Source organism: Vanessa cardui, chromosome 8 (assembly GCF_905220365.1).
Source record: "Vanessa cardui chromosome 8, ilVanCard2.1, whole genome shotgun sequence".
Taxonomy (NCBI): Eukaryota; Metazoa; Arthropoda; class Insecta; order Lepidoptera; family Nymphalidae; genus Vanessa; species Vanessa cardui.
In genome coordinates this window covers 9,129,339-9,156,737 of record NC_061130.1, presented here as the reverse complement: position 1 = coordinate 9,156,737, position 27,399 = coordinate 9,129,339, and the positions used below count along the sequence as shown (strand labels likewise).

General features: G+C 29.3%; 2 protein-coding genes across 2 annotated transcripts; both read right to left on the bottom strand.

Annotated features, from left to right (window-relative positions):
* Positions 1-2,595: 2,595 nt before the first annotated feature.
* On the bottom strand, positions 2,596-14,282 carry LOC124531964 (facilitated trehalose transporter Tret1-like). Its single transcript, XM_047106556.1, has 9 exons — positions 12,747-14,282; positions 5,451-5,560; positions 5,236-5,355; positions 4,824-4,979; positions 4,264-4,431; positions 4,017-4,149; positions 3,322-3,551; positions 3,035-3,229; positions 2,596-2,859 (listed from the first exon to the last, which is right to left on the bottom strand). Exons 1-9 carry the CDS (start codon positions 12,811-12,813, stop codon positions 2,611-2,613), a joined length of 1,428 nt encoding a protein of 475 aa, XP_046962512.1. The 5' UTR covers positions 12,814-14,282; the 3' UTR covers positions 2,596-2,610.
* Positions 14,283-14,705: 423 nt separating this feature from the next.
* LOC124531963 (O-acyltransferase like protein-like) lies at positions 14,706-25,497 on the bottom strand. The gene is made up of 13 exons (XM_047106555.1): positions 25,205-25,497; positions 24,520-24,787; positions 24,231-24,419; positions 23,318-23,397; positions 21,710-21,903; positions 21,063-21,177; positions 19,115-19,329; positions 18,810-19,003; positions 18,409-18,544; positions 16,489-16,675; positions 15,936-16,078; positions 15,385-15,493; positions 14,706-15,301 (listed from the first exon to the last, which is right to left on the bottom strand). The coding sequence occupies exons 1-13, from the start codon at positions 25,398-25,400 to the stop codon at positions 15,063-15,065; spliced, it is 2,265 nt and encodes a 754-aa protein (XP_046962511.1). The 5' UTR covers positions 25,401-25,497; the 3' UTR covers positions 14,706-15,062.
* Positions 25,498-27,399: the final 1,902 nt, after the last annotated feature.

Sequence of the window (27,399 nt, the reverse complement as noted above, 5' to 3'; positions counted from 1 at the left end):
AATCATTGTAAAAAAACATTGTAAAAAATGCATCTTATTCAATAGAAGATAGAACGGAGGATAAAAAAGCGTGGAATTGATACTTGTTGACTTCCAGACAGGATACATGCATATATAATTGTAATTAACTAACATGACTGTATGTTTAAATTTTGAAAAAGAGTAACAACTGAATTTCTTGAAAAATCCCGAACCGGTGGTAGCATCACTTGATATATAAATGACGATTCAAAAGTGCTTGTAAAAGCCTACTTGATTAAAGTATATTTCGATTTAGAATAAGAAAGGCTCATATTCCTTCATGCAATGCGTATTCTAATTACTTTGGAATGACTCAACCAAACATCAGTTCGGAGCACTATACGCTATATGAATGTTTGAATTAGAAATTTGTCATGGATTCAATTCAAGTTGCACAGTTCAAAACACTGGCGCAAGTAGCGTGCTAGTTTATGTTACACGCTAGTTACGTGATTCAATACCTACTTCATCATTCTACCATCGGACAAGGCGTCGTGCGAGCCCTTGTCATTCAATCCACATCCCCTTACACCAACTCCATTCCCTCCATTCACACGAAAGCTTTTCTTTTTCACCTTTATAAATCCAATTTTCATAATAACATGTCTTATTGTTTTTAGATCTTATATCAATGTATGGAAACCTTCTTCTTTTCAATATTTTATGCAAAAATTTATATATCAATGGCAACTGAGTATAACAATAAATATGTAAGTATATATATTTTCAATATGCATTCATAATTTATATAGCTAAACATGGTTATTGGTTGAAATACTAAATTATTCCTAATCAATTTCAGACTGAATGGAAATGGGATACAGATAAGATATTATTATTCATAATTGTAATAAAGGATATTTTTATTATATTGGTTTTGAGTGTCTCATGTCAACTTTTTTATTTGACGATTAAAAAGGCTCGGCGTGCTTGTGTTGAGGTTATGATTGATAATAAATCAATTGGTAAGATTTTAATGACACTCCCTCCATTTTTAATACCATACTAAAATTTAAAATAAAATATACTTTTTTCACTATTTATTATTTCATTTTTAAATATGTTGGCAGATTGACAATTGTGCAACTTGACGGTAAGTGGTTACCACTCTCCATAAACTATGACACTAGAAAGAATATTAACAAGAACATATTTTGAAGGCGATGGAAATTTCAGAGTCTTTGATGTTATATTCCTTGTACAGATGCTTACACGCTCTTCAAATTCAAAAAAATATAGGAAATATAAATATGACAGACGATTTTGCACAAATGACTATCACGTACACTGTTTTTGAGTGTATTTTTAACTTACGATATCTAAGTTCTTACGTTTCTAAAACCGCCAATAAATTTACATCACTTGCATATAAAAGCATTTCATTATGCTCGATAATTTTTTTTATTTTCAGGTGGAAAAGAAACTTGTAGGAATTCTTTACGCCTATGCGATGCGATGTTTAGTAAATTGCAAGCCTGTCGTATTTTTGTTGTTGACGGGAAGTTACTTTTAGGTTTAATAAGTTCGATACTTTATTATGTCATTGTATTGCTACAGTTTGCTTTGTTAAAGAATTAATACAGAACACTCATTAATAAAATAGACGATCAATGACTAGTTCATCTCATTTCATCAAGCATTTGAAAATGTCTTCATACTTTGGATTTATTTTTGGAAAGAATGTCATAAACTTGACAGACGAAACTTATAAGGACGTTTTTCAGTTAAAAATTGTAATCTATGTGATGGCGAAGGTATACACTACACAATTTTTATCTGTTCTGTAGACGTGCATAACTGAGTACTTATGTGAATTAAATTAATTTAACTTTAATAATTTTCAAAATACCTTTGGAAATTATATCCGTAATATTCTGCAGGATATTTTTTTTACAATATGATGCTTCAACATAAATAAAGAAATGTTATTATTAGGTAAAGTTTCGTTTTATTTTAAAAAAATGTTTATATTATATATATTACTCCATATTGCTTATACAATTTATTTCGTGTCAGAACAGAAGTTTTCATATACAATTTTAAAAAAAATTAAATAAAAATAATTTGTAAATGTGTATGCATAAGTGCAGCCCACTTATTAAATATACTTTTATCTTTCATACAAATGTCTACGAGTAGTATAACCACTCTCTATCAGATGACCTATTTGCATGTCTTGCTAACCTAACGATGCTGTAAAAAAGAAAAATAAAACTTCCTTCTATTTTTACAGTTTTATATGGTTTCCTCTATTACTTAAAGAAATAAATCCTTTGATATATAGGTTAGCTGCGATCTGTCTTTGTTCAATGAAATACGTTTTTGCAATCTAAATAATCTTTCATTAACTTCCACATTAATTATGGACTATGTGTAACATTTGCATCAATATTAAAATCAGATATTACAATACATTTAATCTATAAAGTTAATTCGTTTTATAAATAGGTATATTAGTCATTATACTATTATTATACATAATGCTTACAAATGTAATATGAAATATCCCTTCCATCATTATTCTTACTTTTATGTTACACTTAATTTTTAGTAGTAGGAATTATGTAAAAAATATACATAATATAAGCATCAGTTGAGGCAATTTCTGACTATTCTTCTACGTGTACTAAGACTCTTATAGATATTGTCTAAGCTTCTTCCTTTGGTTTCTGGTATCACAATAACTACGTATAATGCCATCAATATGCATACAACACCAAAAAAGTAAAAGGCCACGTGTATGCCTATAGAATTTGCCAGCGGTTTAAAGAAAAGAAGTTGAAGGAAATCAGCAAGAGATGCAACTGACATCGTCAAGGCCATGACAGTTCCCCGATACTGGAAAATTATAATATTATTGTAATACATATTAATAATAAAATATAATAAAAACAATGTCGAATTGTTAAATTATTGAGACGAGTCTAAAATAAATCCGAATTTAATAATTATAATTATGACGAACCTAGGTCTTTTTGAGTTGGATTTATTTTATTAAATTTAACTAATGTACCTTAAAAGAAAAGATCTCTCCAGCGATAACAATAGATATTGGCTGTAACCCAGACGAATCACAGAAAATGCACAAACATAACGTTACTATAGGAAGCCAACTTGGTGTATTAGCTCCATAGTCTCGTGCGACAAACCAAGAAGCTAGAGCGCACATACTAAGTCCAGATATAAGTGACGTTATTGAAAGTAATGCCTGAAATCAAGAAAATATTATGTAATATATTATAATTTTATTTGAATTCATACATGAAGTAATTAGTAATAACTATATATTAGGTATATCACCTTTCTTCCAGCCTTATCTACAACCAACGACGCAAGTATCGAACCAGTCACTTGCACAGCTCCAAGTAGCATCGCTTGTTGATTTGGACTCAACATAATATTAGAATTATTGGATGCGAACGAAAATATTTCGCCAGCAAAGTTGAGGACGGGTACAGCACCACATATCTCTCGAGCAAGTGTAACAATCATCGCAATATAAAAGGCTTTAGACAAAATTTTGTCTTTTACTGAAAATAGAATAAATCGTTACAGCTTCATTGTCATCATTACATAGCATAAAACAGCGCAGTCTGTCCTTTTATATGTATGCTTACGTATTTAAAATTACACAGATATTTTGATTCAAGAGAAAGGTTTATATCTATATAAAAATATCAATATATAAAAACATATATTTATATATATATATATTGATATTTTTAGAGGTTTTTAAAGTAATATAGTAATAAATAAACACATTTTCATTTTCACATTACAAATTTAAAACGCAGAGATAGTGGTTTCCACGAGTATTGCCTAATGAATTAAAACCTAGGAACGTTGTTAGCCATGCTATAGTACAGTTAGTATCAGCATTGCCCCCATGCGAAGGCAGGGCAAAAATATAAATGCAAATGTCATAATATAATAACATATTGACCGCAATAAAATCATCTATTTCTTGATAATGTTTTCTTAAATTTTTTTCAAACCTATAGATTTTAAAAGAAATTGATTGCTGACTTCGTCGTTCTTTTGCTCCTTGCTTATTACTTCAAGCTCATTTTTAATTGTTATATCATCTTCTCTTTTGCACCTCAACCAAGCTAGTACTCGTGTGGCCTCCTTAAATTTAATAATATTTTCAGCACTTAATATACGATCATCAAACGAAAATATTTTTAAATTATATAAAGAACTAATTTACTCGTGGCTTATTTTAGCACTCTTAGTACATACCTCAACTTCACCTCTTTTCACAAAATAAGAAGGAGAATCAGGCATCATCATAAAAAGTACGAGATGGAAAGTTGGTAAAGCTAAGCAAATCCAAATAATAGTTCGATAGCTCAATAAATCTCCTATTACATAGAGAAATAGATTACCCGTAGTGTGAAATAAAATTATCTGCAAATAAATTCAAAACAAATAAAATATAAAAATATGTTTGTCATTTTTTGTAACAGATTGCGCTTTATTTAGTATTACCATAATTAATACATATATATATTAATCGATATTAAAATATACAACAAAATCTTTAAGTAACAGTTTTTGAGGAAATAATATAACAATATATGAAAAAGGTCGCTCTTCTTTTAGTATGTTTACTTCCATTTGTTCGTCCTAGTCTGTGGTATGGTTTATACTGTCATACTTTTCGACTCTACTAAGAATAAATAAAGTATTTTTATTGATAATTAATATAATTTATATTAATTCATAACATGTATTAATATAAATGTATATGTAACATTTGAACAAAATGATAGATTGAATGAGTATTGAAATAAACAAACCAAACATCCAAGAGCTCCTCGTATACTATCATCACTGATTTCCTTTGTGTAAATAGGACATGTGACATAGCATCCTGACATGGTGATACCGACCAGAGCTCGCGCTAGGATAAAGCTCCAGACTTCCATGGACGACAGCAGGAGAATCCAGCTCGCCTTAAATATTCAATATACAAAGAGTACTACTACTACTACTACTACTACTACTACTACTACTACTACTACTACTACTACTACTACTACTACTACTACTACTACTAATATTACAAAGAGACCGTTTAAATAAATTTAAATCAAGCTGGTCGAAGGTTTGAGTGAATAAGTTACACATAACATCTATTATACACAAGCTTTGTATATTTTAAATCTTTTTTTTTTGAGAGTCAGTCAAAAAAAAAATACTATGACTTACAGCTCCTGTAGCTGATATAAAAAGTAAAGTTTTCTTTCTCCCAATCGTATCCCCAAGAAATGCCATTAATATATTTCCTGGAATGCAAGTCAAATATGCTACTGAAGCCATCCATGACACCTGAAGAAAATAAAATATAAATATCATATGCTTTAATTTTTAACATGTGAGTTTCAAAAAAATTATTCCAATAAGACATTCCTTTAAAGTATTACCTCTGTGTCTGTTAGGGGTACACCCTTAGGTGAGTCTTTGGATTGGAGCAATAGGGTCATAGGCGACATCCATCCAATACTGGCGCCGTACGCAAATACAGGCAAGTTTACTGAAAGTACCATTACCAAAATTTAAAATTATTAACAGATAGCGAAATATAAGACCACAAGAAGCTAAGAATTAATTCTTCGGCAAACCAAAGCATTCCATATAAATGATTGTTTGAATGCATTATAATAATTTAACTAGGTACTATTAATAATTGGTATACACAGAGAAATTTAATAATTTAATACTTAATTTTTATATATCCTTGTTGTTAAGTATCCAGATTGATTTTTGTCCATATTGTGTGTATTTATGATGTTTGTAAAAAAATCTTTAAAACAATATCTTGGAAAAACAATAGGTTGCCAACTCAAAGGAACACGTGAACAGTTTCAAGACCACACGATTTACTTTAACGGCAGCAGATTTGAACAAACTATCTAATTTATTTATTTTATTTATTTATTTTGTTTGGTACAGTAACAGATAACAGATTAAAACATTTAGATACATGAGATAGTACTTAACATATTTAACAATAAATCTGCTTTCCAATTACAACTGTACACAGCACTTCAGCCTGTAAGAGATGTAAACACAACTAGATGCAATCAACAAAAGGTAAAAAAATTAAATAAAATAAAAAATAAAAATGACTTAAATTACTACAAAAGGATAAAAAAAGACTAAAATAAATAACATCTAACAACTTAATTCCAATTTATACAAAGACAATTTAAAAGAATTAAAGCTGCCTTTAAACAAATCATAGTGGTGTTCCAAATTTTTGTATTGCTTAGACATTCTGTGAATAGGATTATTCTGTGATGGTTTATTGGTTGTAGGTGGTATGCTAAATAGCTGAGGTCGACGTACTGACCTGTTGGGAATTTTAAAAGATAGGTTTTCCAATATTGGACAGTCCAGACCACCATTAGCCACCTTGTGTAGGATACACAAATCTGTTATAATTCGACGGTCCTTAAGGCTTTTTAAATTATATTTTTGAAGTATTTCCTCATAAGTGGGTAATTTACGTCGAAGACCCTGTTTGCCACTTAGTATTCTGAGAAATCGCCGCTGGATAGACTCAATGCGATCTATATGGGTATGGTATATTGGTGACCATATTGTAGAACAATATTCTAAAATGCTTCGAACTAAAGATGTGTACAGAATAATCCAAGACTTCGAGTTTCTAAAGGGCTGAGCGGTGCGAATAATAAAGCCTAATAACCTATTTGCTCTACTTGTGATGTAGTCATAATGGTTTTTGAAAGATAAAGTAGAATCAAATAATATACCCAAGTCACGAATTGTGTTTACTTTAGAGACTGCAATATTTTTAATTGTATAATTATATGTTATAAAATTTTTGTTCTTTGTAAAAGAAATTACGAAGCATTTTTCATTATTTAATTTCATTAAATTATCGTTACACCAACTTTGAATCATGTCGAGGTCCTGTTGAAGCATTACACAGTCAGAACAATTTAATATACGACGAAAGATTTTTATATCATCAGCATAAGCTAGGCATTCGCTCTTTATTAATGGAAAAAAGATCATTGATAAAAATTAAAAATAATAAGGGCCAAGATTTGAACCTTGAGGAACACCTGAAGTGGCTAAGATAGGAGTAGACTCATATCCATGTAAAGCAACCAATTGAGAACGATTGGACAGATAGGAGCAAAGCCAACGGTAGAGACTTCCATGTATACCCATATGGCTGGCCTTTTGCAATAAAATATTATGATCAACTCGATCAAAAGCTTTAGAAAAATCTATATATATTGAGTCAACCTGTTGTCTCTTGTTAAATGATTCGAATAGAGAATTAATACTAGCAAGTTTGTATTTGTTGAACGACCAGATATGAAACCGTGTTGATTAATATTAAGGTTTTGTTTAACATGGTTGTAAATATAATCATACACCATACTTTCGAATATTTTTGCAAAACAATTAAGAATACTTATAGGGCGATAGTTTTTAACGTCATTCTTATCACCTGCCTTAAATATGGGCGTAATTTTAGCAACTTTCCATAAAGAAGGAAATACTCCATATAATAAAGACTTATTATAAATAATCGATAAAGGCTTGACTAAAACTGTGGAACATTTATTTATAAAGACAGGTGGAATTCCATCAAGACCTGCTCCTTTAGTAATATCTACAGATTTAAGTCTAGATAGTATCGAATATTCGCAAAATTGAATTTTGCTGATTGATGCATTATGTGCAATAAAATTTGGCGTATAATTGCTAGGTTTTACTTTATCATAGACGCTCGAGAAGTAGTAGACACTTCCGGTGTCCGCAGTTCGATTATTAAAATACATATGATTTGGAATGTTATTAGTGACGCGTTTATTCTTTGTGTATCGCCAAAAAGCTTTAATACTTGAAACTAGATCGCACTCAACAGTACATATATATGTTTTGAAACATATATCTATTTGAAGCTTAGCGGGCTTCCTTAAGAGAGTAAATGTGTCGTAATCACGAGGATTATTGTATATTTTAAATCTTAAATGGTATTTTTCTTTATTCTTAATCAACCTGATTAGGTCTTTAGAAAACCATTGAGGATAGTTTTTGTTTCTCTGCTTAGATTTAGGTGTGTTTTTTTCAATAATGGTATATAAGGTATTATAAAATAATCGGACGAATCCTTCACAGTCAAGAACCGTAGAGTGATATTCCCAATCGAATTGTTTTAGTTCTTTTATACAATTTTCATAATCACATTTATAAAAACAAAATTTACCTAAGGGAATTTTATCAATCAGCATTGAAGTTTTATCGCAGAAAAAATTGAGTTCTAGAGCAGGATGGTGAGAATCCAGTCTACTAAGTGGCATAGATTTTGAAAGCTTGAAATTATCACGATGATCCGTCAAAACAAGATCAAGAATTTTACCATTAAGATTTGTTATCATATTAAGTTGTCGTAGCGCAGTCATGTGTAGAAAATCATAGAATATTTTTGATTTGTCACAAGTAAAATTTTGAGGACAGCCTGAAGCCTCGTTCCAGATAAGGCCTGGAAAATTAAAGTCTCCTAATATGCATGTAATGCAATTCGGGGACATACGCATAATGTGTTTACACTTATTTATAAATTCATTAAAAACATTGAAAGGTATATAATTTGGAATATAAACAGTACATAAATTTAGAATACAACGGTTATTTAATTTAATTTGTACCCATAGATCTTCTAGTAGTTTAGAATTCCAATCATTCCTAATATTTAAAATTAGCTTTCTAGACACAGCCATTAGCACACCACCTCCATGATATTTATTAAAACGTTTAAGAAAACGATTATCACGATCCCTGTGAATTCCCTGATATCTGTCATCAAAAAATTCGGATGATAAAATGGAATTATCAAGCCAGGTTTCACTAAAGCTAAGTATATTATAATTTTGACATAAAATAGCATTATGTATATCAACAGATTTACTTTTCATGCCTCGAATATTTTGGTAATAAATACTAACAGCCATTTTGAAACAAAAATGATAAAAAAAAAACACTTCAACGTAATAAACAAAAAAAAAAAAACATAATCAGTGAAGTAAATCAAGGCTGGTCTTATTCTTAATATGGATGAAAAGAGAATTAATATCTTTTCTAACATAAATGCGACTATTTCGTACCCATGTAAACTTATATGAGAGTTCTTTGGCTTTCTTCCGTGTAGCAGCATGCAAAAATTTGTACGCAGGGGAAAGATGTTCCGATACATACACAGGTTTCTTATCTCCGGACATTCCTAATAATGATGTATTAAGCTTGTTGTCAGGATTGGACTTATTATAACGATAAACTGCTGAGTAAAATTCATCGCGACGCCTGACATTTTTAAATTTAACGATAATAGAGCGTGGTTGCTTATTTTCTTTATTTAGCTTAGCCACTCTAGTGCAGTTTATGATATCGCCATCAGTCAATTTGTGACCGATGACATTAGCACACTGGTGTATGATGTTTGGAATATTTTCCTTGTGATGTTCTGGTATGCCATTAAACTCCAAGTTGTCTTGGCGAAGGTGCTGTTCGATGGTATTAATACGATCAGATAGGTCAGACACGGTCATATGGAGTTGATTATTTTCATTTTGAAGAAGCTTATTGTTATTGGTGAGCTCCTGAATTTTTAGTTTCATATCATCATGCTCCTCACTGAGAAAAGCCACAGACTTGCATAATTCATGTACATCGTTTGATAGGTTGGATAACTCAGTTTTTAGTACCTTAGATAGCATACTAGGTAATTCGATTTTAATTGCTGTGAGAACTCTTTCGCAGATCGTTGAGATTATGTTCTCATCACCACTAATTTTAGGAGGAGTTATATTCCTGGTAGGTTCGCTGTACACTTCGTACTGTGGGGAATGTTCGGAATCCTTTGTACTAACTAGAGCCGATTTTCGAGTTTCGGCATCATATAAGATACTTGTTTTTATAGTTCGAGCTGGAATATTGGTATTATCAAGTTTCGGCTGTTTGTTTATACATGCTTGACATTTCCAGATATGTTTTACATCTTTAGCCAAAGGATTATTAAATCTTTTTTCCGAGTAATTAGCACACAGTAGGTCATATATCTGGTGACATTGAGAGCATTTGAGATATTTGTTGTTTTCGATTTTCTTCAAACAACCAGCACACTTTAGTCTCAGTTGACATATTTAATTATTAATTGAAATTGCCTTTGTAGTTAGATACTTAATAATTTCAAAATATATGTAAAAAAAAAATCTGGACTTATTGAGGTTATCAATTCGTCTGTATTTTTTTTTTTTATATGTTTGTTACCTCATAACTTTTCACTGGGTGGACCGATTTCGGTGAAAACGACATAAGTCTTAAATTTGCATTATGTATATGCGCGACAAATAGGTGAATAACTGAAATTCACGTTAATCAATTTTGATAATTCTTTTTTTATCACAAAATATATAATTCAAGGGTAATTTGGTGAAAGTTTGGTAAGGTTCTGAGCACAGGATCCATGACAAAGTAACGGAACGGAAGGGAACGGAACAATTCTGAGGAGCACGTTAGCGATACTCAGTCGAATCTTTTATTTATAGGTTATTTGGATATTTGAGTCACCTTCCGTAATGTGGTTATGTTTATGTAATTATCATAGTCGAATATTATAATCAACTAGCTACCCACCCCGGCTTCGCACGGGTGCAATACTGATACTAAATATACTACAGAATTTGTTTATTTACGACATCACATCGCAAACTTATAAAATTATCAGTGTTTCTTTACTATATTGTTCATGTATTATATACACAAACCTTCCCCTTGAATCACACTATCTTTTAAAAAAAACCGCATCAAAATCCGTTGCGTAGATTTAAAGATATAGGGACAGAGAAAGCGACTTTGTTTTATACTATGTAGTGATGGAACTCCTATACGGCTCGCAGTTAGGGTGCGATATGGGGCACAATTTCTTACTATCTTTAATCAAATTTTGTGTATGTGATGTGATGTCATATGATGTCCGAAATATAGTTGGTCTTTTTCAAAGATTTTTTGCTGAGTTCGATTACAGCTCTTTCGAGGGATTCTTGTAGTTTACGCCGCGTGACGTATTAAATCCGCATTTTCGAAAGTCTATTTTTGCTTTATTCGCAAGTTTCCTTTGAAATTGTCCTCGAAGTAGTTTCTGACTCATATAAACGGAACGCTTAATCTATCCATATTAAAAAAAATTAGTTAGTCAACATCAGCTTCACTTAAAATCAAAAAATAAATAAAAAATTTAACAAAAAGAAAAACCGACTTCAAACAAAACACTATTTTAAAACAAATGAATATGCACGATTGTATACATGATTATAAAGTATTCTCGCATTGTTTTTTGATAGATATACTGTAGGGTTTTATTGGCTGACACCGGCTCCAAATATACCAATAACTATAACTACATGATATAATCGTAAATCGACTTTTAAGTAGTCTAATATTTTTCATTTCATTTAACTTAGGAAGACTCTAAAAAATATGTTGAATACACAATTATTTTTATTACTTTTTCGTGCATATTCATTTGTTTTAAAATAGTGTTTTGTTTGAAGTCGGTTTTTCTTTTTGTTAAAATTTTTATTTATTGAATTTTACAGTCGCAATCAGTTTAGCTTCAGTCGCTTAATGAGGTTGATGACCGGTCGTCCTCCAGTGTCAGTACAGAGGCCAAAGTCCACTCACAATCCACAAGTTAATTCATAATAACGAATATTTTTCGAATGTTTATTTGCTTCTATTTTAATCACTGTCCACTAAGTACAATAACTATTTACACAAATGTTTTGCACTTATAACACTGAACAAAATGATATAATTTTTTACTCAATCTGGTAACTTTTAAACAGTATTTGAGAATTTTAACAACGGAGCAAAATAAGTACGTCTAGTTGCATTCAGTTGCAATCGTTTGATGATGCTACGTTAAATGGAATATTGGGACATACCGAATTAACAATGAATTAATAAAGAAAAATTTCAATAACATATTATATATCAATTCTATTATAAATATATTTTTTTTATTTTTTCATTTTATAATCATCTCAAAAGTTATTGTTCCCAATAATTCTAATAAAATTTGGAATTAAAAATAGAGATCAATGTACAAAAATTACTCTGGCGATGGCGTGTAGAATTGACGAGAAAAAATATCAAGACTCTTCTATTTAAAAAACTGTGCGTGTAATCTACTTACAGTTGTGGCATAACAAATCAATTAAATAGATGATACAAGAGGGATCAGTTAAATTAATAGATTAAATCCTGATGGGGCTGGGGCTTACCAAATTGAAATAGGAAAGTATTTTCTGGTATATTTTTTATTTAATTATTTTAATTATAAATTTATTGCGTTTTTTTTAATTTTCGAAGACACCTTCAGGTATAAATTGATACGATATACCTATTTCTACAGATTCTGTTTTGACAGTTTTGGTGAGAAATGGAGTACATTTTTGGGATCATGTTTTTTAAATGTAAGCTTATGTGAATGTAATAAGACAACACACATAATGACATTACTTATAAAATAATATAAAGTAAAAATGTTGAATATTACTACAGTAAATTTACCTCGTCTCGTTCTAATCTTATTTTTATTTAAATTAAAAGGAACTATGCTATTCCTGGTCGTAGCTATCTGGAAGCTATTAAGTAATTTATAGAAAATATGTACTTACTTAAAATTGCACATATTATTTGATTGATCTTGCTGCCTTCGTTGAAAATTCTATAAAACCTTTTCATTGTTTATCATGGTATGAAACCATTGCAAAATTAGAGCTATAGTTTAAAAAAAAGCTACTTGAATTTGTCTTACAGGCATTTGAAATAAATGCATTAAAAGATCATGAACAGAGTTTACACTTGCTCTTCACAAAATAAATTTATTTGCATCCATAGATGAAATTCGGTTTTATAATAACAAAAAAAATCACGTGATAATTTACTGAAAATACTAAAATACAGGGCTACTTTTAAATTTTCTTCAATAATAATATTAATATATTGTATAATAAGTCCTATCACGCGCTATGTCCACACAATAATAATAATTGGTGTACAAAAATACCCGTTCGGCTGTTACCAACAAATTGATTTTAATTGATCAAAACGATTCTAATACATCTATGATTGGTCGCAATGTGTTATGTAAAAATGTGCCTTGTATACGTTCACTATTTGTAATTTTCTATCGGCAGACTCATAGAGTATCAATATTGAATAATAAATACGTATTAGTGGTATTTTAATAAAAAAATTGTTACATTAAATCCAAAATACAATAACATTACATATGGTATGTAATGTGTATGGACTTCTACGTATTAGTACTTCTTATAATTCATATTTATATTTTTTTGTTTAACGTAGAAGGACAGGTTGATGGGTCACCTGAGGGTATGTGGTCACCACCACCCTTAATGGCCCCCTAAGAAATATTTACTATTCCATACATTCCGAATACGCTGAAAAGTTTGTGAACAAAGATGGTATTTCCCTTATGCCTGTTACACTGGCTCACTCACCCTTCAATCTGGAAAACAATAGTATTGAGTACTGCTTTTTGGCGGTAGCATATATGATGACTAAGTTATACCAACCTATACACCACCAAGTAAAAATATTTATAAGTCAATACTTTTTATTGTAAATGTCACAGAGGGTTTGGAATAATTCATGCTTAACTAATTAACTTATTTTTTAATTTTTATAGTTTTATTTAACGTTCCTCTTTCAATTTTAATAATCAAACAAAAATCATCAGTTCATAAATAATATTCTAAATACGTATATTCATACAATTGCTATTAATAAAGTACAGGCGTCGCATTATCCTAATGTAGCCTAAATCGTATTAGTCGCCTTTAAGAAGTAGATATGATGAATCATTCATATAGGTATTTTTTTGTAGAAAGCCTTTATGCAAGTTAAAGTCATCTCTGACAGCGAATCCTTAAAGAAAATATATTTAATTTTTACATAACTTTAGGGCTATTACTTGAGAACGGCTTAACAGATTTCATTTATTTTTTTTAAGTTTTCTAATTCTCTGTTAAAGCATTTTACGAATACAACGATTAAGAAAAATGCGCAGAAAATTGGACAATTTCCAAAGCTTAAGAGCCTTTTTCTAACAGGCGTTACAATAAATACCTACCTACCTATTTTTTATTAGATACTCATTCCAGTGCGAATTCAATTCATAGGTAGAATGACGTCTGTACGGTCAGATATTATATCAGTGAGAAATAAAGTTTCTAGACTTCAATCGCAAATTGTAAGTGAAATGAAATCATTTAAAAAAAATTCAAATACTCAATTTTACTAGATTTCACTGTCACTAACACCAAAAAGGAGAAAATATTTTCTGCCATTGTTTTTATTTGAAAGTGATTAAAAAATGCTTGTAAAAATATTCAGGCTAAGTATTATTATAATATTTACTACAATTACTTTAGTTAATGTTAGTTTTCTATGCAGGAATGTTTCTGTAAATATCTTAAAATAGTTGACTAAAAATGAAGTAAAAAAATAACTTTTTTTAATTAAAATAATTATATTTACAATATCATACAAAAATAAAAATCTATATTTATAACTTATTGAGATTACATTAAAATAAAATAGTGCCTTAATAATCTTACTCGATGTAATATTCAACTTTATTGTTAAGATTTTAACTGTTAATAATAATTTATATATTATATACATTCGCTTGAAATTATTGAGTTTATTTATATTACAATATTACTTCGTGATGTTATGGTATCGTTTATTAGAAAAGGACAAAAAATGTATGGGTAAAATAGCCGTTCCATGGTCATGATCTATTAATATCAGTATAGGGGCTCGGCGAGTATTTAGTATAAACGTTCAACATTTTCTCATATTCGGGATAAATATGAGATTACCTTAATAACGTAAAGGTAAATGATTCGTTCAAATGATAACTAATCTTAGTATATGTTGCCGTTTCGTTTCAGTAGAATTCTTTAAAATCTCGAACTTTCTTTACTTGGTGGCAATGGTTCTCCCAGTACTTCTATTCTATCTAATGCCCCATTTTTATCGAAATTTGATCCATTTTTCTCTAAATGTATAACATTTTTAACTATATTTTGGTCATCATTAATCATCTTCCTTTCTAGATCAGCTATGTTCTTATCAGGTATTGGACCAGCTTTTGAGCAGCCATCACCGTTTTCTATTTTAGCTCGAGGTTTTCTTTGACCTGTGTATCGGTAAAATAAATGATTGAGTTAATTGTCAATAAAGTCATATATTATTATTATATTTTTGTCATAAATTACTTACCTCCTCCCATTAATATTTTGATTAATACTGAGAAAGGCGCGTCAATTACTACTGTCACGGCGAATGACACGATGAATGACAACATGAAGACAGCCATAAAGTCATATATCTATAAAAATAAGAGAATAAAATTAATTTTAAACAATTGAATATCATAAAACAGAATCACAGCTAAGTGCTATAAATATAATTATGGCCAAATTGAAAATAATATAGGTATGTATATTTCTTTCTTTTTTTGCTAAATATCAGTGATCTATTTCGAAATTTAGAATTTCATTGTTGATTAAAATGATATTTAAAAAAAAAGCCAAGTGTTAGGGTTTGGGTTAATTACAGGACACTAATTATTGTAAAGAACAGCATTGTCAATCTTTTTAATTGAAAAAAGCAATTTGGTGAGTTTCTTGCCGTTTCTTCTCGCTAGAGGCTGCTTTCCGAAACGGGTGTAGTAAACTCCTCAAAAACTTTATATCGTAGTGTAAATATTAGGACTATATATTTAGGGTATCAAATTTATAATGTTTAGTATTAGTGAATCCAAAACTTACCCTGCCTCCCACTGAGAAATAGGTAGGTGCTACTTGCATTCCTGCGATCACAAAGGCGATTGGGTAGTGGTAAAGGTACATCGCGAAGGATATACGAGCGGGCAATTTCCACATACTGAGTGACAAAAGCCAGTTTATTGGACCTGAAAATTGTTCATTGTTAACAAAACTATTTTAGAAATATAAGTCGTATAAAATAAACAGAAAAAAATTATTTGCGTGCATTACTCAATGCTTTTATTACCTTAAAGAGAAAAGTGGCCTTAGCCAAGTAATGGAACAATAACAAGTTTAATTTACTTTAACTTTATACGCAATGCTTTTGTTGAAAATTTGTGTCGTTTTTGTCCCATTGTGTCTAAATAATTTATGCAAAATGTTATTCTAATTAGTTCATAATTATATAATATATACAACTAGATCTAGATGATACCTTTTTAATCGATGGTTAAAATGAATAGTAGCTAAAAATGATTAAGTGAGAGAATGATAAGTAAAACTGGACAGTTAGATTTTTTCTTATTTAGATTTATTCAATTGGTTAGTAATTTACCTCCATATCCTTTAACACAGGCGAATATCATCCAGCTCAATCCCATCGACCATATAATTCTCATGAATGAGTTAAACAGACTGTCTCCGACTTGGTTGTCCCAATCTAACTGCATAATTACATATGACATATAGAAACACGATGCAATCATAGCGAGAGCTATCACCCATGATATCATCACAAAGCCCTAGAACAAACAATCAAAATCAGAATATACTTTATTCATGTAGGCTTTTACCAGCACTTTTGAATCACCATTTAACAACTTTTTTATATTAAGTGAAGCTACCACCAGTTCGGAAAGTAGATTCTACCTAGAAGAACCGGCAAGAAACTCATTAGTTACTCTTTTTCGACTTTTAAAAAACAGTCATGTTAGTTAATTACAATACACTTATATGTATATAATTTGTTCTGCCTGGAAATCCACGACTATTAATTTCACAATTTTTCATCTTTCAATGTGATTGTAAATATATTGTGATGCAACAGTGAGTATTCCTAGATTGTTAAAAACATCAAAAGAAAGTCTTTTGTAACATAAAAACAGATTTAATATCTGCAGCGTTACCCCAAAGTGTTATGCTATATGACATAACACTGTGGAAATAACTAAAATATACCAAACGAGCGTTGTCAATATCAGTTAGTTCTCTAACTGTCCTGACCGCGTAAGCTACGGATCTGAGTCTTCCTGTCAGGGACGATTAATGAGGACTCCACTGAAATCCGAAATCCAATTCTATTCCCAAAAACACCGTAGTATAGGTTACATCAAGACATCTTTATTATATACAATCGTAGTTTAGATTTTTTCACTTATAAAAACATCACAATAATATTGATTACTTTGTTAAAAATTAATAGGAAAGATATATAATTGTAACGATAAAATTCTGACATGACATCCTTACTATGACGGGGGTTTTATTTAATACAATAGATTCTACATAGTGTAAGCAGTGCCAATGGATACTTATAAATTTTATGTTTTTAAAACCTTATTTAATATGATGTATTGATTGATAGGTACTAGATTATACATTAAATGACAAATAAATTTGGAATTTATATTCGATTTCGGTAGTCCTAACAGTTTTAATTACTCTATTATACTTTTTACTGTAGCTCAGAATGACAGTTTAACAAACGAATATTTTACAACAAAAAATAAACATTGAAACAATTTGCAATTTTTACTTAAATTGTTTTTTAAATGCTACCCAAAGTGTGTCCTAAATATTAGTCGTCCATTTAACTGTGTTAATTAAAACTAAAATGCTCGAAAGAAGTTCACTCTCAACTAAATCACGAGCTCTCGAACTCATTAGAATTGATTATGTATCAATTTTACTTATAATTTTAAAATGGTAATTTTATTAATTATATTTTTAGGTTTTTGATAAGTGTTGTCGCAGACTAACTAAAATGATTTCAATTATAAGATATAATCTAATAAAGCATGAGTTGTAAAAATGTTGGTAGTTTCCAATTTTTCGTTACAATACACGATAATTTCATCGATAGCCATCTTGATAATGATTCATAGTATTTCTTGAAAATATAAATATGCATTTTTGCGATATAAAGATCTTTATCTGTAGGTCACTATTTTTGGAAAAGAGGATTATTTATATGTATGTAATGTGATGATGTAATTATATCTTTATCATTGTAAAATTAAAAAGAAAATAATTTAAATATGATATCATGTGAACTATTCGGCTAAATAGATTTTTAAAGTACTTTTATAACGGAACACTAACAACTTACAATTATGATTACTGTTATATATAACGATATGATATATCTCGACCATTGTGAAAATAATAAAATAGTACCACAACAATATAAATCATGAGTATGATTAAAAATTAATCGAAAGGTATTGAAACGTACCGAATACGTATGTAAACTTACCGTATTCAACTTGATCTTTCTGCCTTTGTATATATTAAGCACGTAACCGAGTATCATTCCTACAAAGAAAGGAGCTCCACGAGTCCATGCGGTCACATAGTAATTATTCATATAATAGGCTTGTTCATCTAGGCGACTGAAAATAAAAACAATAAAAATAATTCGAAACATTTGTATAAAAAAAATATTGTCCAAAATATCTAAATTTCTAACATTCGGCTAATCATTTGATTAGCCGAATGTTAGACGACACGACTTAAAGATTATCTAACTTACGTGAGTTTATGTATGATCTTATCTGTTTCTGATTGATATATTCAATGTATTAATATTACTGTATCTACATTTAATAGTTTAACAAGTTTTTCTTTAAAAAATAACATGAGATAGATAAAACTTACACAAGTGACATGTTACTCGAAGGCATTTCCTTCATGAAGTTCCATACAGTTGAAGCGACTACGATTGCCAAAAGACCAGTTATTAGAGCTGACCAGGCATATTTCCTCTTTTTATGGAGCACCCAAAATAGAATAATGGGCGATACGATGTGTAGTTGAATATCTATGGCTATATACCATGAGTGTTGGATGCACTAGAAGAAAAGGTTTTTTTATTATTATTTGAGGTTTTTAATAGAAAGTTTTGGACAAACAATATATTTCAAAAAAAATCATTGCTCAGTTTAAGAAATTAAGTAACTAACCATATGGTCTGGGTTCACATAATTTTGGATATGTAACAATGTAGACCACCAAAAGGTTCTACAATCCTGGACATTATTCGCAACATGAATCCAATACGGTCCATCTCCTACGCGATGGAATGCGGAAGCTTCTAGAAGTACAAGCGCTGCTAATAACGGGAACATTCTTAGAAGGCGGTTGAGATAGAAAACATGGAGACGCTTCAGGAGTTGAACTGTAAAGAATATTTTCTTGAATTTTAAAAGGAAATTAAATGTAATACTTGTTAGTAGGGTTTTATTAAATTTATAAAAAAATATTATGAATTTTCATGAGAAATTGAAGTAGAAATATTTATCAATAAATATTTTGTTTGACACTCAATGAATGGGCTTCGGGAGCTAGCGAGCAATATTCTAGGGTATTCTTTTTTATTAAGTTTCAGATGTTAAATGAAATAGTGAGGTAGACATCCAGGTAACCGCAATAGTTCTGTGGTCTCTAAGAGACGTATGTATTATATAGAATTAAATAAGTTATTGCAAGTGGTTAAGTAACTGTTATAATTTTGTAATAAATAACAAACCTATCGCTTACTTTATTTTTATTTATGACATTAAGGTAGGTAATAATAAATAGGTAATTGATCGTATTGATTTTTGTTTAAAAACATCTCTTTAATCATATATATAAAATTGACGTCAACTTATGAAACTTTAACATAATTTAATTTAAGATAGAATCAGATGTGATATGTGATCAAAACAATGTAGAAATAAATACAATTAATAATTTAGATTATGATTATCTTGATTAATTGGTACGTATTGATGGTCACCTGCATTTAAACCATTTTAAAGTTTATAACAATTGTAACGATGACTTAGATAAGGAATCAGATACGATTTTATACATTTAAATCGATGTTTAATAAATTCCTACCGAATTATCAAATCATAATTTATTAAAATTGGCTACAAATATTATTTATTCCGATAACTAATTATATGACATTTATGGCTTTATATTATGTACAAAAAAATAAAAGTAAGCTAATTTTGTACGTAAGAATTTCGTAGTAAATTTTGGTAAATTCGTTCGTAGTAAACTTTGTATTTGAAATGTTAGAAAAGAATTATTAAAGTGTTTCTTCGCGGTACTTCCTCGGTAGACTTTACAGTCTGATCAGGCGGCTTGTAATATAAATAACGATTCATAACTACTTGCCGAATCATTCTATAATAATACATGTTTTTATTTAATTTTGAATTTGAAAATTGAAGATCATGTGAATTTTAATTGTCTAATATTATGTTAAAATTATTTTTATTATTCTGACTTGACTACATTATAAAATTTGTTACATTTTATCAAAACTAAATTCCCTACAGCAAAGACTTGGAATTGGAATTAAAATTAATTTTATCAATTATTTAACGTACTATAAAAAATAACACATAAAGCAAATCTAATGACTACATTCGAAGGGAAGACAGAAGAAAATTAACTCTTATCATTTAAGTTATTTTAAAACTTTAAGCCAAAATAATACAAAAAAAAATGATAAGGCATTATACAAGAAGATTAAAAACGTATTAAACAATCTTAAGGGTAATTGAACTGAAAATAGGCTGATTTGAAAATATCGTTGAGTCTAAAGGTTAATCTTAAAACGGATATTTCATAAATAACGAAATATACAAATGCAACACATGAAGTGAATCCACCCCACGGCTCTTATAATATTTTGTTTTTGATAATAATACCAACATCTTATGCTTATATAGGTATATGATTTCTATCTTATTTTCATTTAGGTAAGTGCCAATATATAATTATAAGGGCATTTGTTTTTTTTTGTCGATTTTTAGTCTTTATTACATTTTATGCGACGTTTGTTATCCATCAAATATTGAAAAATAACAAGTTATTTCAATAATGAAAAAAAATTAGCAATTATAAAATTACCTCCTGTCATTCTTCCCACAGACGTATAAACCAGCAGGAGACCAGCCATGAAAAAGAATGTATCCACTGTGAAAAGACCGGTCGAGATCCATACTGCTTCGCCAGATATTAACCACTAAAATAAATAGTATTTTAATAAAATATAGGGAAACTATCAAATTACATTTAAATTCATTAATGTAATAATGCAGCTATAAAAATTAAAAAAAAAATTAACAATAACAAATCTCTCATAAATCTGCCTATTTGTATCGATTTTATTAATGTTTAAATATTGGCTTACTAAAAACGTACTTAACGTACGTAAAGTACGTGATAAGGCTTAGGGTTTGCTATACCTGACAATGTTTTACTTCACAGCACGTGTTCTAATCACAGGGTTTATTCACATTAAAAAATGGTCTTTATATTAATAACAAGTCAAGTATTTAGTAATAAATCATGAACATTTTTAACAAAATAAACAACCGACTTCAAAGTTTTCTTTTAAATATAAATAATAACAAACTCTTCTAGTCATATACGGAACACAAACAAAAACACTTAACATACATCAGCTCTGATAAATAGAGGCGGTTATTTTTTTGAGTGCGACTATAACCACAATAGAAATTAAGATTAAACAAAAGTATAAATAGTCTTCTTACATTTAAACTCTTAGTAAGATCAGCGTGGAAATTGTACATAGAAAATGTATGACCAATGATAACCCACATCATTGATATTGATCTTATGCCGTCCAAACATTCTAAGGCGTTAGAAGTAGGAGCAAAAGTCAAAAGTCGTCGCGTATTGGTGTATACAGAGAAGGTGCGGTAGAAGACGTTTGCTTTTTTTGGTTCTGAAAATGAAATAAAGCGTATAATACATCGTAGTTTTTGAAAATTAACAATTACGACATCGGATTGTGTTGAGAATAGTTTGCTATAATATAGTTTTAGTAATTTTTAGTGCCCTTTTCCTTTCGATAAATATTTCCAATTCAAAAAACGTTACATAATATTATAATGTAGCAGATTATTATATTATATTATATAAACTATGTGATTTATTAATAAATGGCTGCTTGAATACAAGAATTACAAATGAATTAAATTCCATATAATAATTTAAGACGACAATTTACTTGAATTAATTTTTTTTATCTAACAATTAGAATGATCCCATCACGCAGCGTACTTTATGAAACAACAATACCCAAAATTAGTGTTTAGCACATTATTAATAAGGTTTCATATGACTTCTGTTTTATAATCTGTATTTTTTCAATACAATATGCGTAATATCCTTTTTGAATTAATACCCATCTAAGTCGATATCTATATCCGATAAAGTGTATTAAAAATACTAATGAAGTCAATCGATCACATATAGAGAGGATGTGAATGATTTGTTTTTTTGTGAATGATATTGGTAGGCCAATGGGCGATTGGACGAATTGGCCACCATACACACACAATAGTAAGTGAGACTACTTATAGGTACTAATTCTGTAAGAAAAATTAAACATTCCTTACGCCGCACGCGAAATAGTTAGTAGCAATATAGTTATTATTAAGTATATTCCAAAATTATAATTTAAAAAAAAAACACCATGAATAGAGAATGTAAAAATATATAATTAAAATTAAATAAGTAGGTAACTTATTTTCCTATTCTGCTAAATAGTAATTGAGTCAATAACAACTATTTTTACTACTCATTTTAATTAAGTCCAGTTTTACAGGGACATAGCTACATTGCCATGATGAAAAATTAAACATAAAGCCTTTCATTCTGAGTATGTTCTCCGACCTATCAGGTAGTTGTTTTCTCAGACAACGTGAATGAAAGAAAAATTGCATATTGTCATACTTGTCCACTACAAGTTATAACATATTTCGTGAAGATTATTCGTATAGAACTTCATTACATTTAATTATTTTACATTCAATATATACGTGCTAAATAACTATACAGTTAAGTAGTAAGTTATCAAATATCGGTAAAGTAAAAAATTAACTATACAGTTAAATAACAACGAAGATCTAAGATCATTTTGTTATATATTAGTATGGTATATTTGACTAAATAATAAATAAATCGTCAGATCGGAAGCCGTAAAAGAAGTAGTTTTTTATATCAAACGTAACGTTATAAAAATATTTGACATTATCTATATCGGAGGGCAATTAACATTTTTATTTGTGTAATAAGCTTATCGAAATTTACGAACTGTTATCAGTAGGAAGGAATACATTTAAATTCATCGTTACCTCTTTTCTTGATGACTATGTGATTGATATCATAAAGTGTACTGAGTAAAGTAATTAGTCCCAGGAACCCAAACACTCCGCTAGAAAATAAAAGGAAAATCAATGTAAAAAAATATTATTTATTTAGCTATAATGTGCTGATAATAGAAAGGAAAATTATGAATAGTGTCAAATTTACCACAAATGCAATATTCTTCACTAGTTTTATAGAAGATAATAGAAGATAATATAGCAAAGTTGCCAAACAAAACATCGCTATCTGATGTTGAAGAACTTTTTTTCTACAATTGTAGATATTGTTATTAGTTTTTTTATTGATATAACCCTACTATAGGAAAAAACTAGAGATAGCTAGACAAAAAAGATTTTCTCAAAAATCAATCAAGAATATTAATTTGAATAAAACGTTGAAAATGTTTTTTTATAGATTAATTATATGTTGGGAAATTTAATGCGTGATTTTAAGCCTATTTTATCTGACGAAGTCTTACGGGATTACTTATGTGCGATTATAATTGCGAAATTATAAACATAATGGAATAATAAATTTTAATAATATCTAATTACGAAGACCTTGTGATACGAGTCATTGAATTTTATTGACCAATTTGTTTTCAAATCAAGTGCCGCTTGATAATTCTGCAAAGTTATTTATGCAAGAACACGAATAAACTTGTTTTCTTCGAATACTTTATACAAAATACTGCAATCTTCTTCTAACGATAAGCGTTGTCATCTATTTTCTTTCTATGATATTTATCAATATCAAATATCGGTAAAGTCATTACCGATTGAAAAACGTAATATTTACGACTTAAATAATATTTTGATTACATAATTTATAGTAGTAAAACAGTAGTTATCTAGAATAATAAATTATATTTAAGTGATTAAGATTAAAAGTTACACTTACATAGCAACGTAATCGACAGTGATCCACGGCTTGTCGTTTGGTAGACGACAGAAAACTTCTTCATATTGAAATCCAATTGCAGTTAAGTTAAATAGCAGATTGCTAATCCATTCTTGTGTGGTGCAAGGTTTTGGCACACATACGGCCACTCTAACTGATGCTAATACCAAAGGATTTTCAGGATTTAATCTGTAAAACATATTAAACTTCAGATTTTGCGATACCGTTAAATTAATTTTAGCTATTGCTGTTTTAAAGCAAAACAAGTATTGTAAAAAAAATAGCTTACGAATCTGTATCAATTTCTAAAAATTGCTGAACCTCGTTGATAACGCTCTTAAAACCTACTACTTTTCTATTGGATATGTTTGCTACGTTTTGATTTAAGAAGGGAAGGTGAAACGTTTGATTGAATGGTATGTTAATTAAATAATATTTTCCTTCTATTGTCATGTCTTCGACTTCGTCTCTTATATCAAGACATTGATGATAGTTGCCCAAATCCGTAACACTTAACATGAAAAATCCCCTTGGAAAACGTGCTCCTGCATCTAAGACTGTAAATAAATTATACAAATATTCTAAATGGTTAGAACAATAAAATATTTCAAATATATATAAAGTCAGAATATTAATTATTTTAATTTTCATAAAAGTATCAAAACATTTAACATTACACATTATACAATACATATTTAACATTTACAAATTTTACATAGCATTTCTAACTCATCCCACTTTAGATTAATCACTATTTTATAATTCAATATCCGTAAAATCAGTAACCAAAAAGCCTATTAGGATTTTTGGTTAATCCTTTCATTATTTCTTTCAGACTTTCTATAGTGATTTATCCATAAAATATGAATCTTAGCGCGAAATTTAAAACTTAGTAATTGATGATCAGTCAAAACACGCAAGGCTAATTTTATATAATATCATAATAAACCACTATGTATGTATGTATTACTTACAGCGGCCCAAAAGCGCTAATTGATCTAGTTGCGTCAGATATCTCATTTGTCTCTGACATTCATCACGATCGATGACATTTTTATAAAGTTCTTCGTCAAATAGTTGTTTTGGTGTATTCTCGTCTATAACAAGTTGTGCACTCACACAGAATAGTACTCCACCAAATAAAAGTAACAGATGATTGAATAAATTCATTTTAATAACACAACACTTAATTATTTCTACGAATAAATAATACACATTACAATGATGTTACTTCACTGAAGAACTTTCTTATAATGAATCCAATTTTTTTAAATCGTGATCTCTTACATTATTTATTGTTATAATTAACAATAATTTATCTAATCTAGCGAATACTGTATTTATCGGCTAAAGTTATTATTTCACGTGAAGATCTAGATAAAATTAGCGATTTTGATAAAATCAGGTAAATTCCAAGCATTATCGTATACACTGTTCTTATTTAATATTTAAATGATGAATTCAATGACAAATTGAATATTTTTATTTGTAATAGAAAATGTTCCGAATATTACAATATTTATCAATATGTTGTTTTCCTATAAGTACGTTCATTTTATTGTAAATTAGTAATAGTGATTGATTGTTTTGCGTAATTTTACTTTCTCTATGAAATAATTATTTTGATTCATTTACGGTTATTTATAAGGGTGTATCTCAAAAATCTTAATATTGTGTCTGTTATACTTTCCATGATATAAAGAATATTTTATTTCATCGGTGCGAACGCACTCAAAGAAATAATTAATAATAATTCAGGATAAGATTAATCATAATAACTTTTTCCCACCGAAGAGAGAATTAACAAAATATAGTAGTTAAAAAAATCTACTATTTATAGTAACAAACAACAACAACAACAACAGCCTGTAAATTCCCACTGCTGGGCTAAAGGCCTTCTCTCCCTTTGAGGAGGTTTGGAACATACTCCACCACGCTGTTCCAATGCGGGTTGGTGGAATACACACGTGGCAGAACTTCTATGGAATTCCATTCCATTTATAGTAAACTAAAGATAAATTGTAACTTTTCGCATTCTATCAGTTTTAGTAAAATCTTCAAAAACATGTTAAATTGATAATTTTTTAAATGTTCGTATAAAATTTTGATAATATTTTTGCGTATCATAAAATTATGTATTCAATAAAAACTAAGCTACATTATCTTAATCTATCCGGCTAAGATTAAGATTCTTGTTATTTATAATATTTTATCCATGTGTCCGTATCAAACACAAAACTTTAAATCAATGGTTCAATCGATGGTTAAGCAGTACATAGTACTTGTATTCATAATATATATTTCTTATGATATTATTATGATTTAGGTTTCACAAGAACAGGATTATCACTTAGAGCAGGATAGTCAGCAGGTTAGGCAGTGCATAGTACTTGTATTCATAATATATATATTTTATGATATTATGATTTAGGTTTCACAAGAGCAGGATAATCGCATGATGGTAAGTGACTACAATAGCCCATGGCCATTTGCGAGACCGAAGGCAGAAGATGCAAAGGGATCCAACATCACTACGCAAAGCCGAAGGCACGGCTGGTTTATGTCCCTGATTGTCATATATTTATATCTAAGATACATACATACACATACATATATATATATATCTTTCATACAATTATACGAATATTATTGGCCAAACAAAAGCGATTCTTTTATATATAAAAAACAAACTTATTATATCGTTTAAAATAGTATGAAATCAAAATGCATTTTATTTAACTGATTTTTTTTTTTAAAACGGCTCTTCGGAATCAATAATCGATTATTACAAGAAAATCAATAAAGCTTCATTTAAATAGTCTTATAACAAATAAGAATCAGGATCAGATAACATTCCACCTGCATTCCTAAAGAGACGTGCTAATCGGTTAAGCCCTCCGTCATGTTTCATATTAAATAAGAGTGTGCAAACAGGAACATTTCTCTTGAAATGGAAAATGGCAAAGATTGTCCCAATTCACAAATCAGGTGATGTAGACAACATTGAAAATTATAGGGCAATATCTATTTTAACAATAATTGCCAAAACTCTTGAAGCTTTGGTTCTTCTACAACTTACTTCTTATTTTAAGCAATACCAAAATAATCATCAACATGGCTTTGCAAAAGGCAGATCAACAGACACGAATCTGGTGGCATATACAGAACG

What these genes read in the sequence shown, in the direction of transcription:
- LOC124531964 (XM_047106556.1), bottom strand. Translation starts at nt 12,813, where the DNA reads ATGAAAAGGTTTTATAGAATTTTCAACGAAGGCAGCAAGATCAATCAA. An exon ending in AATAATATGTGCAATTTTAA is followed by an intron (nt 5,561 to 12,746) that starts GTAAGTACATAT and finishes TGGTACTTTCAG; the next exon opens with TAAACTTGCCTGTATTTGCG. An exon ending in GAGGAGCTCTTGGATGTTTG is followed by an intron (nt 4,432 to 4,823) that starts GTTTGTTTATTT and finishes ATTTATTTGCAG; the next exon opens with ATAATTTTATTTCACACTAC.
- LOC124531963 (XM_047106555.1), bottom strand. Translation starts at nt 25,400, where the DNA reads ATGAATTTATTCAATCATCTGTTACTTTTATTTGGTGGAGTACTATTC. An exon ending in CATAGTCATCAAGAAAAGAG is followed by an intron (nt 21,904 to 23,317) that starts GTAACGATGAAT and finishes TTTCATTTTCAG; the next exon opens with AACCAAAAAAAGCAAACGTC. An exon ending in CAAAATATTAATGGGAGGAG is followed by an intron (nt 15,302 to 15,384) that starts GTAAGTAATTTA and finishes ACCGATACACAG; the next exon opens with GTCAAAGAAAACCTCGAGCT.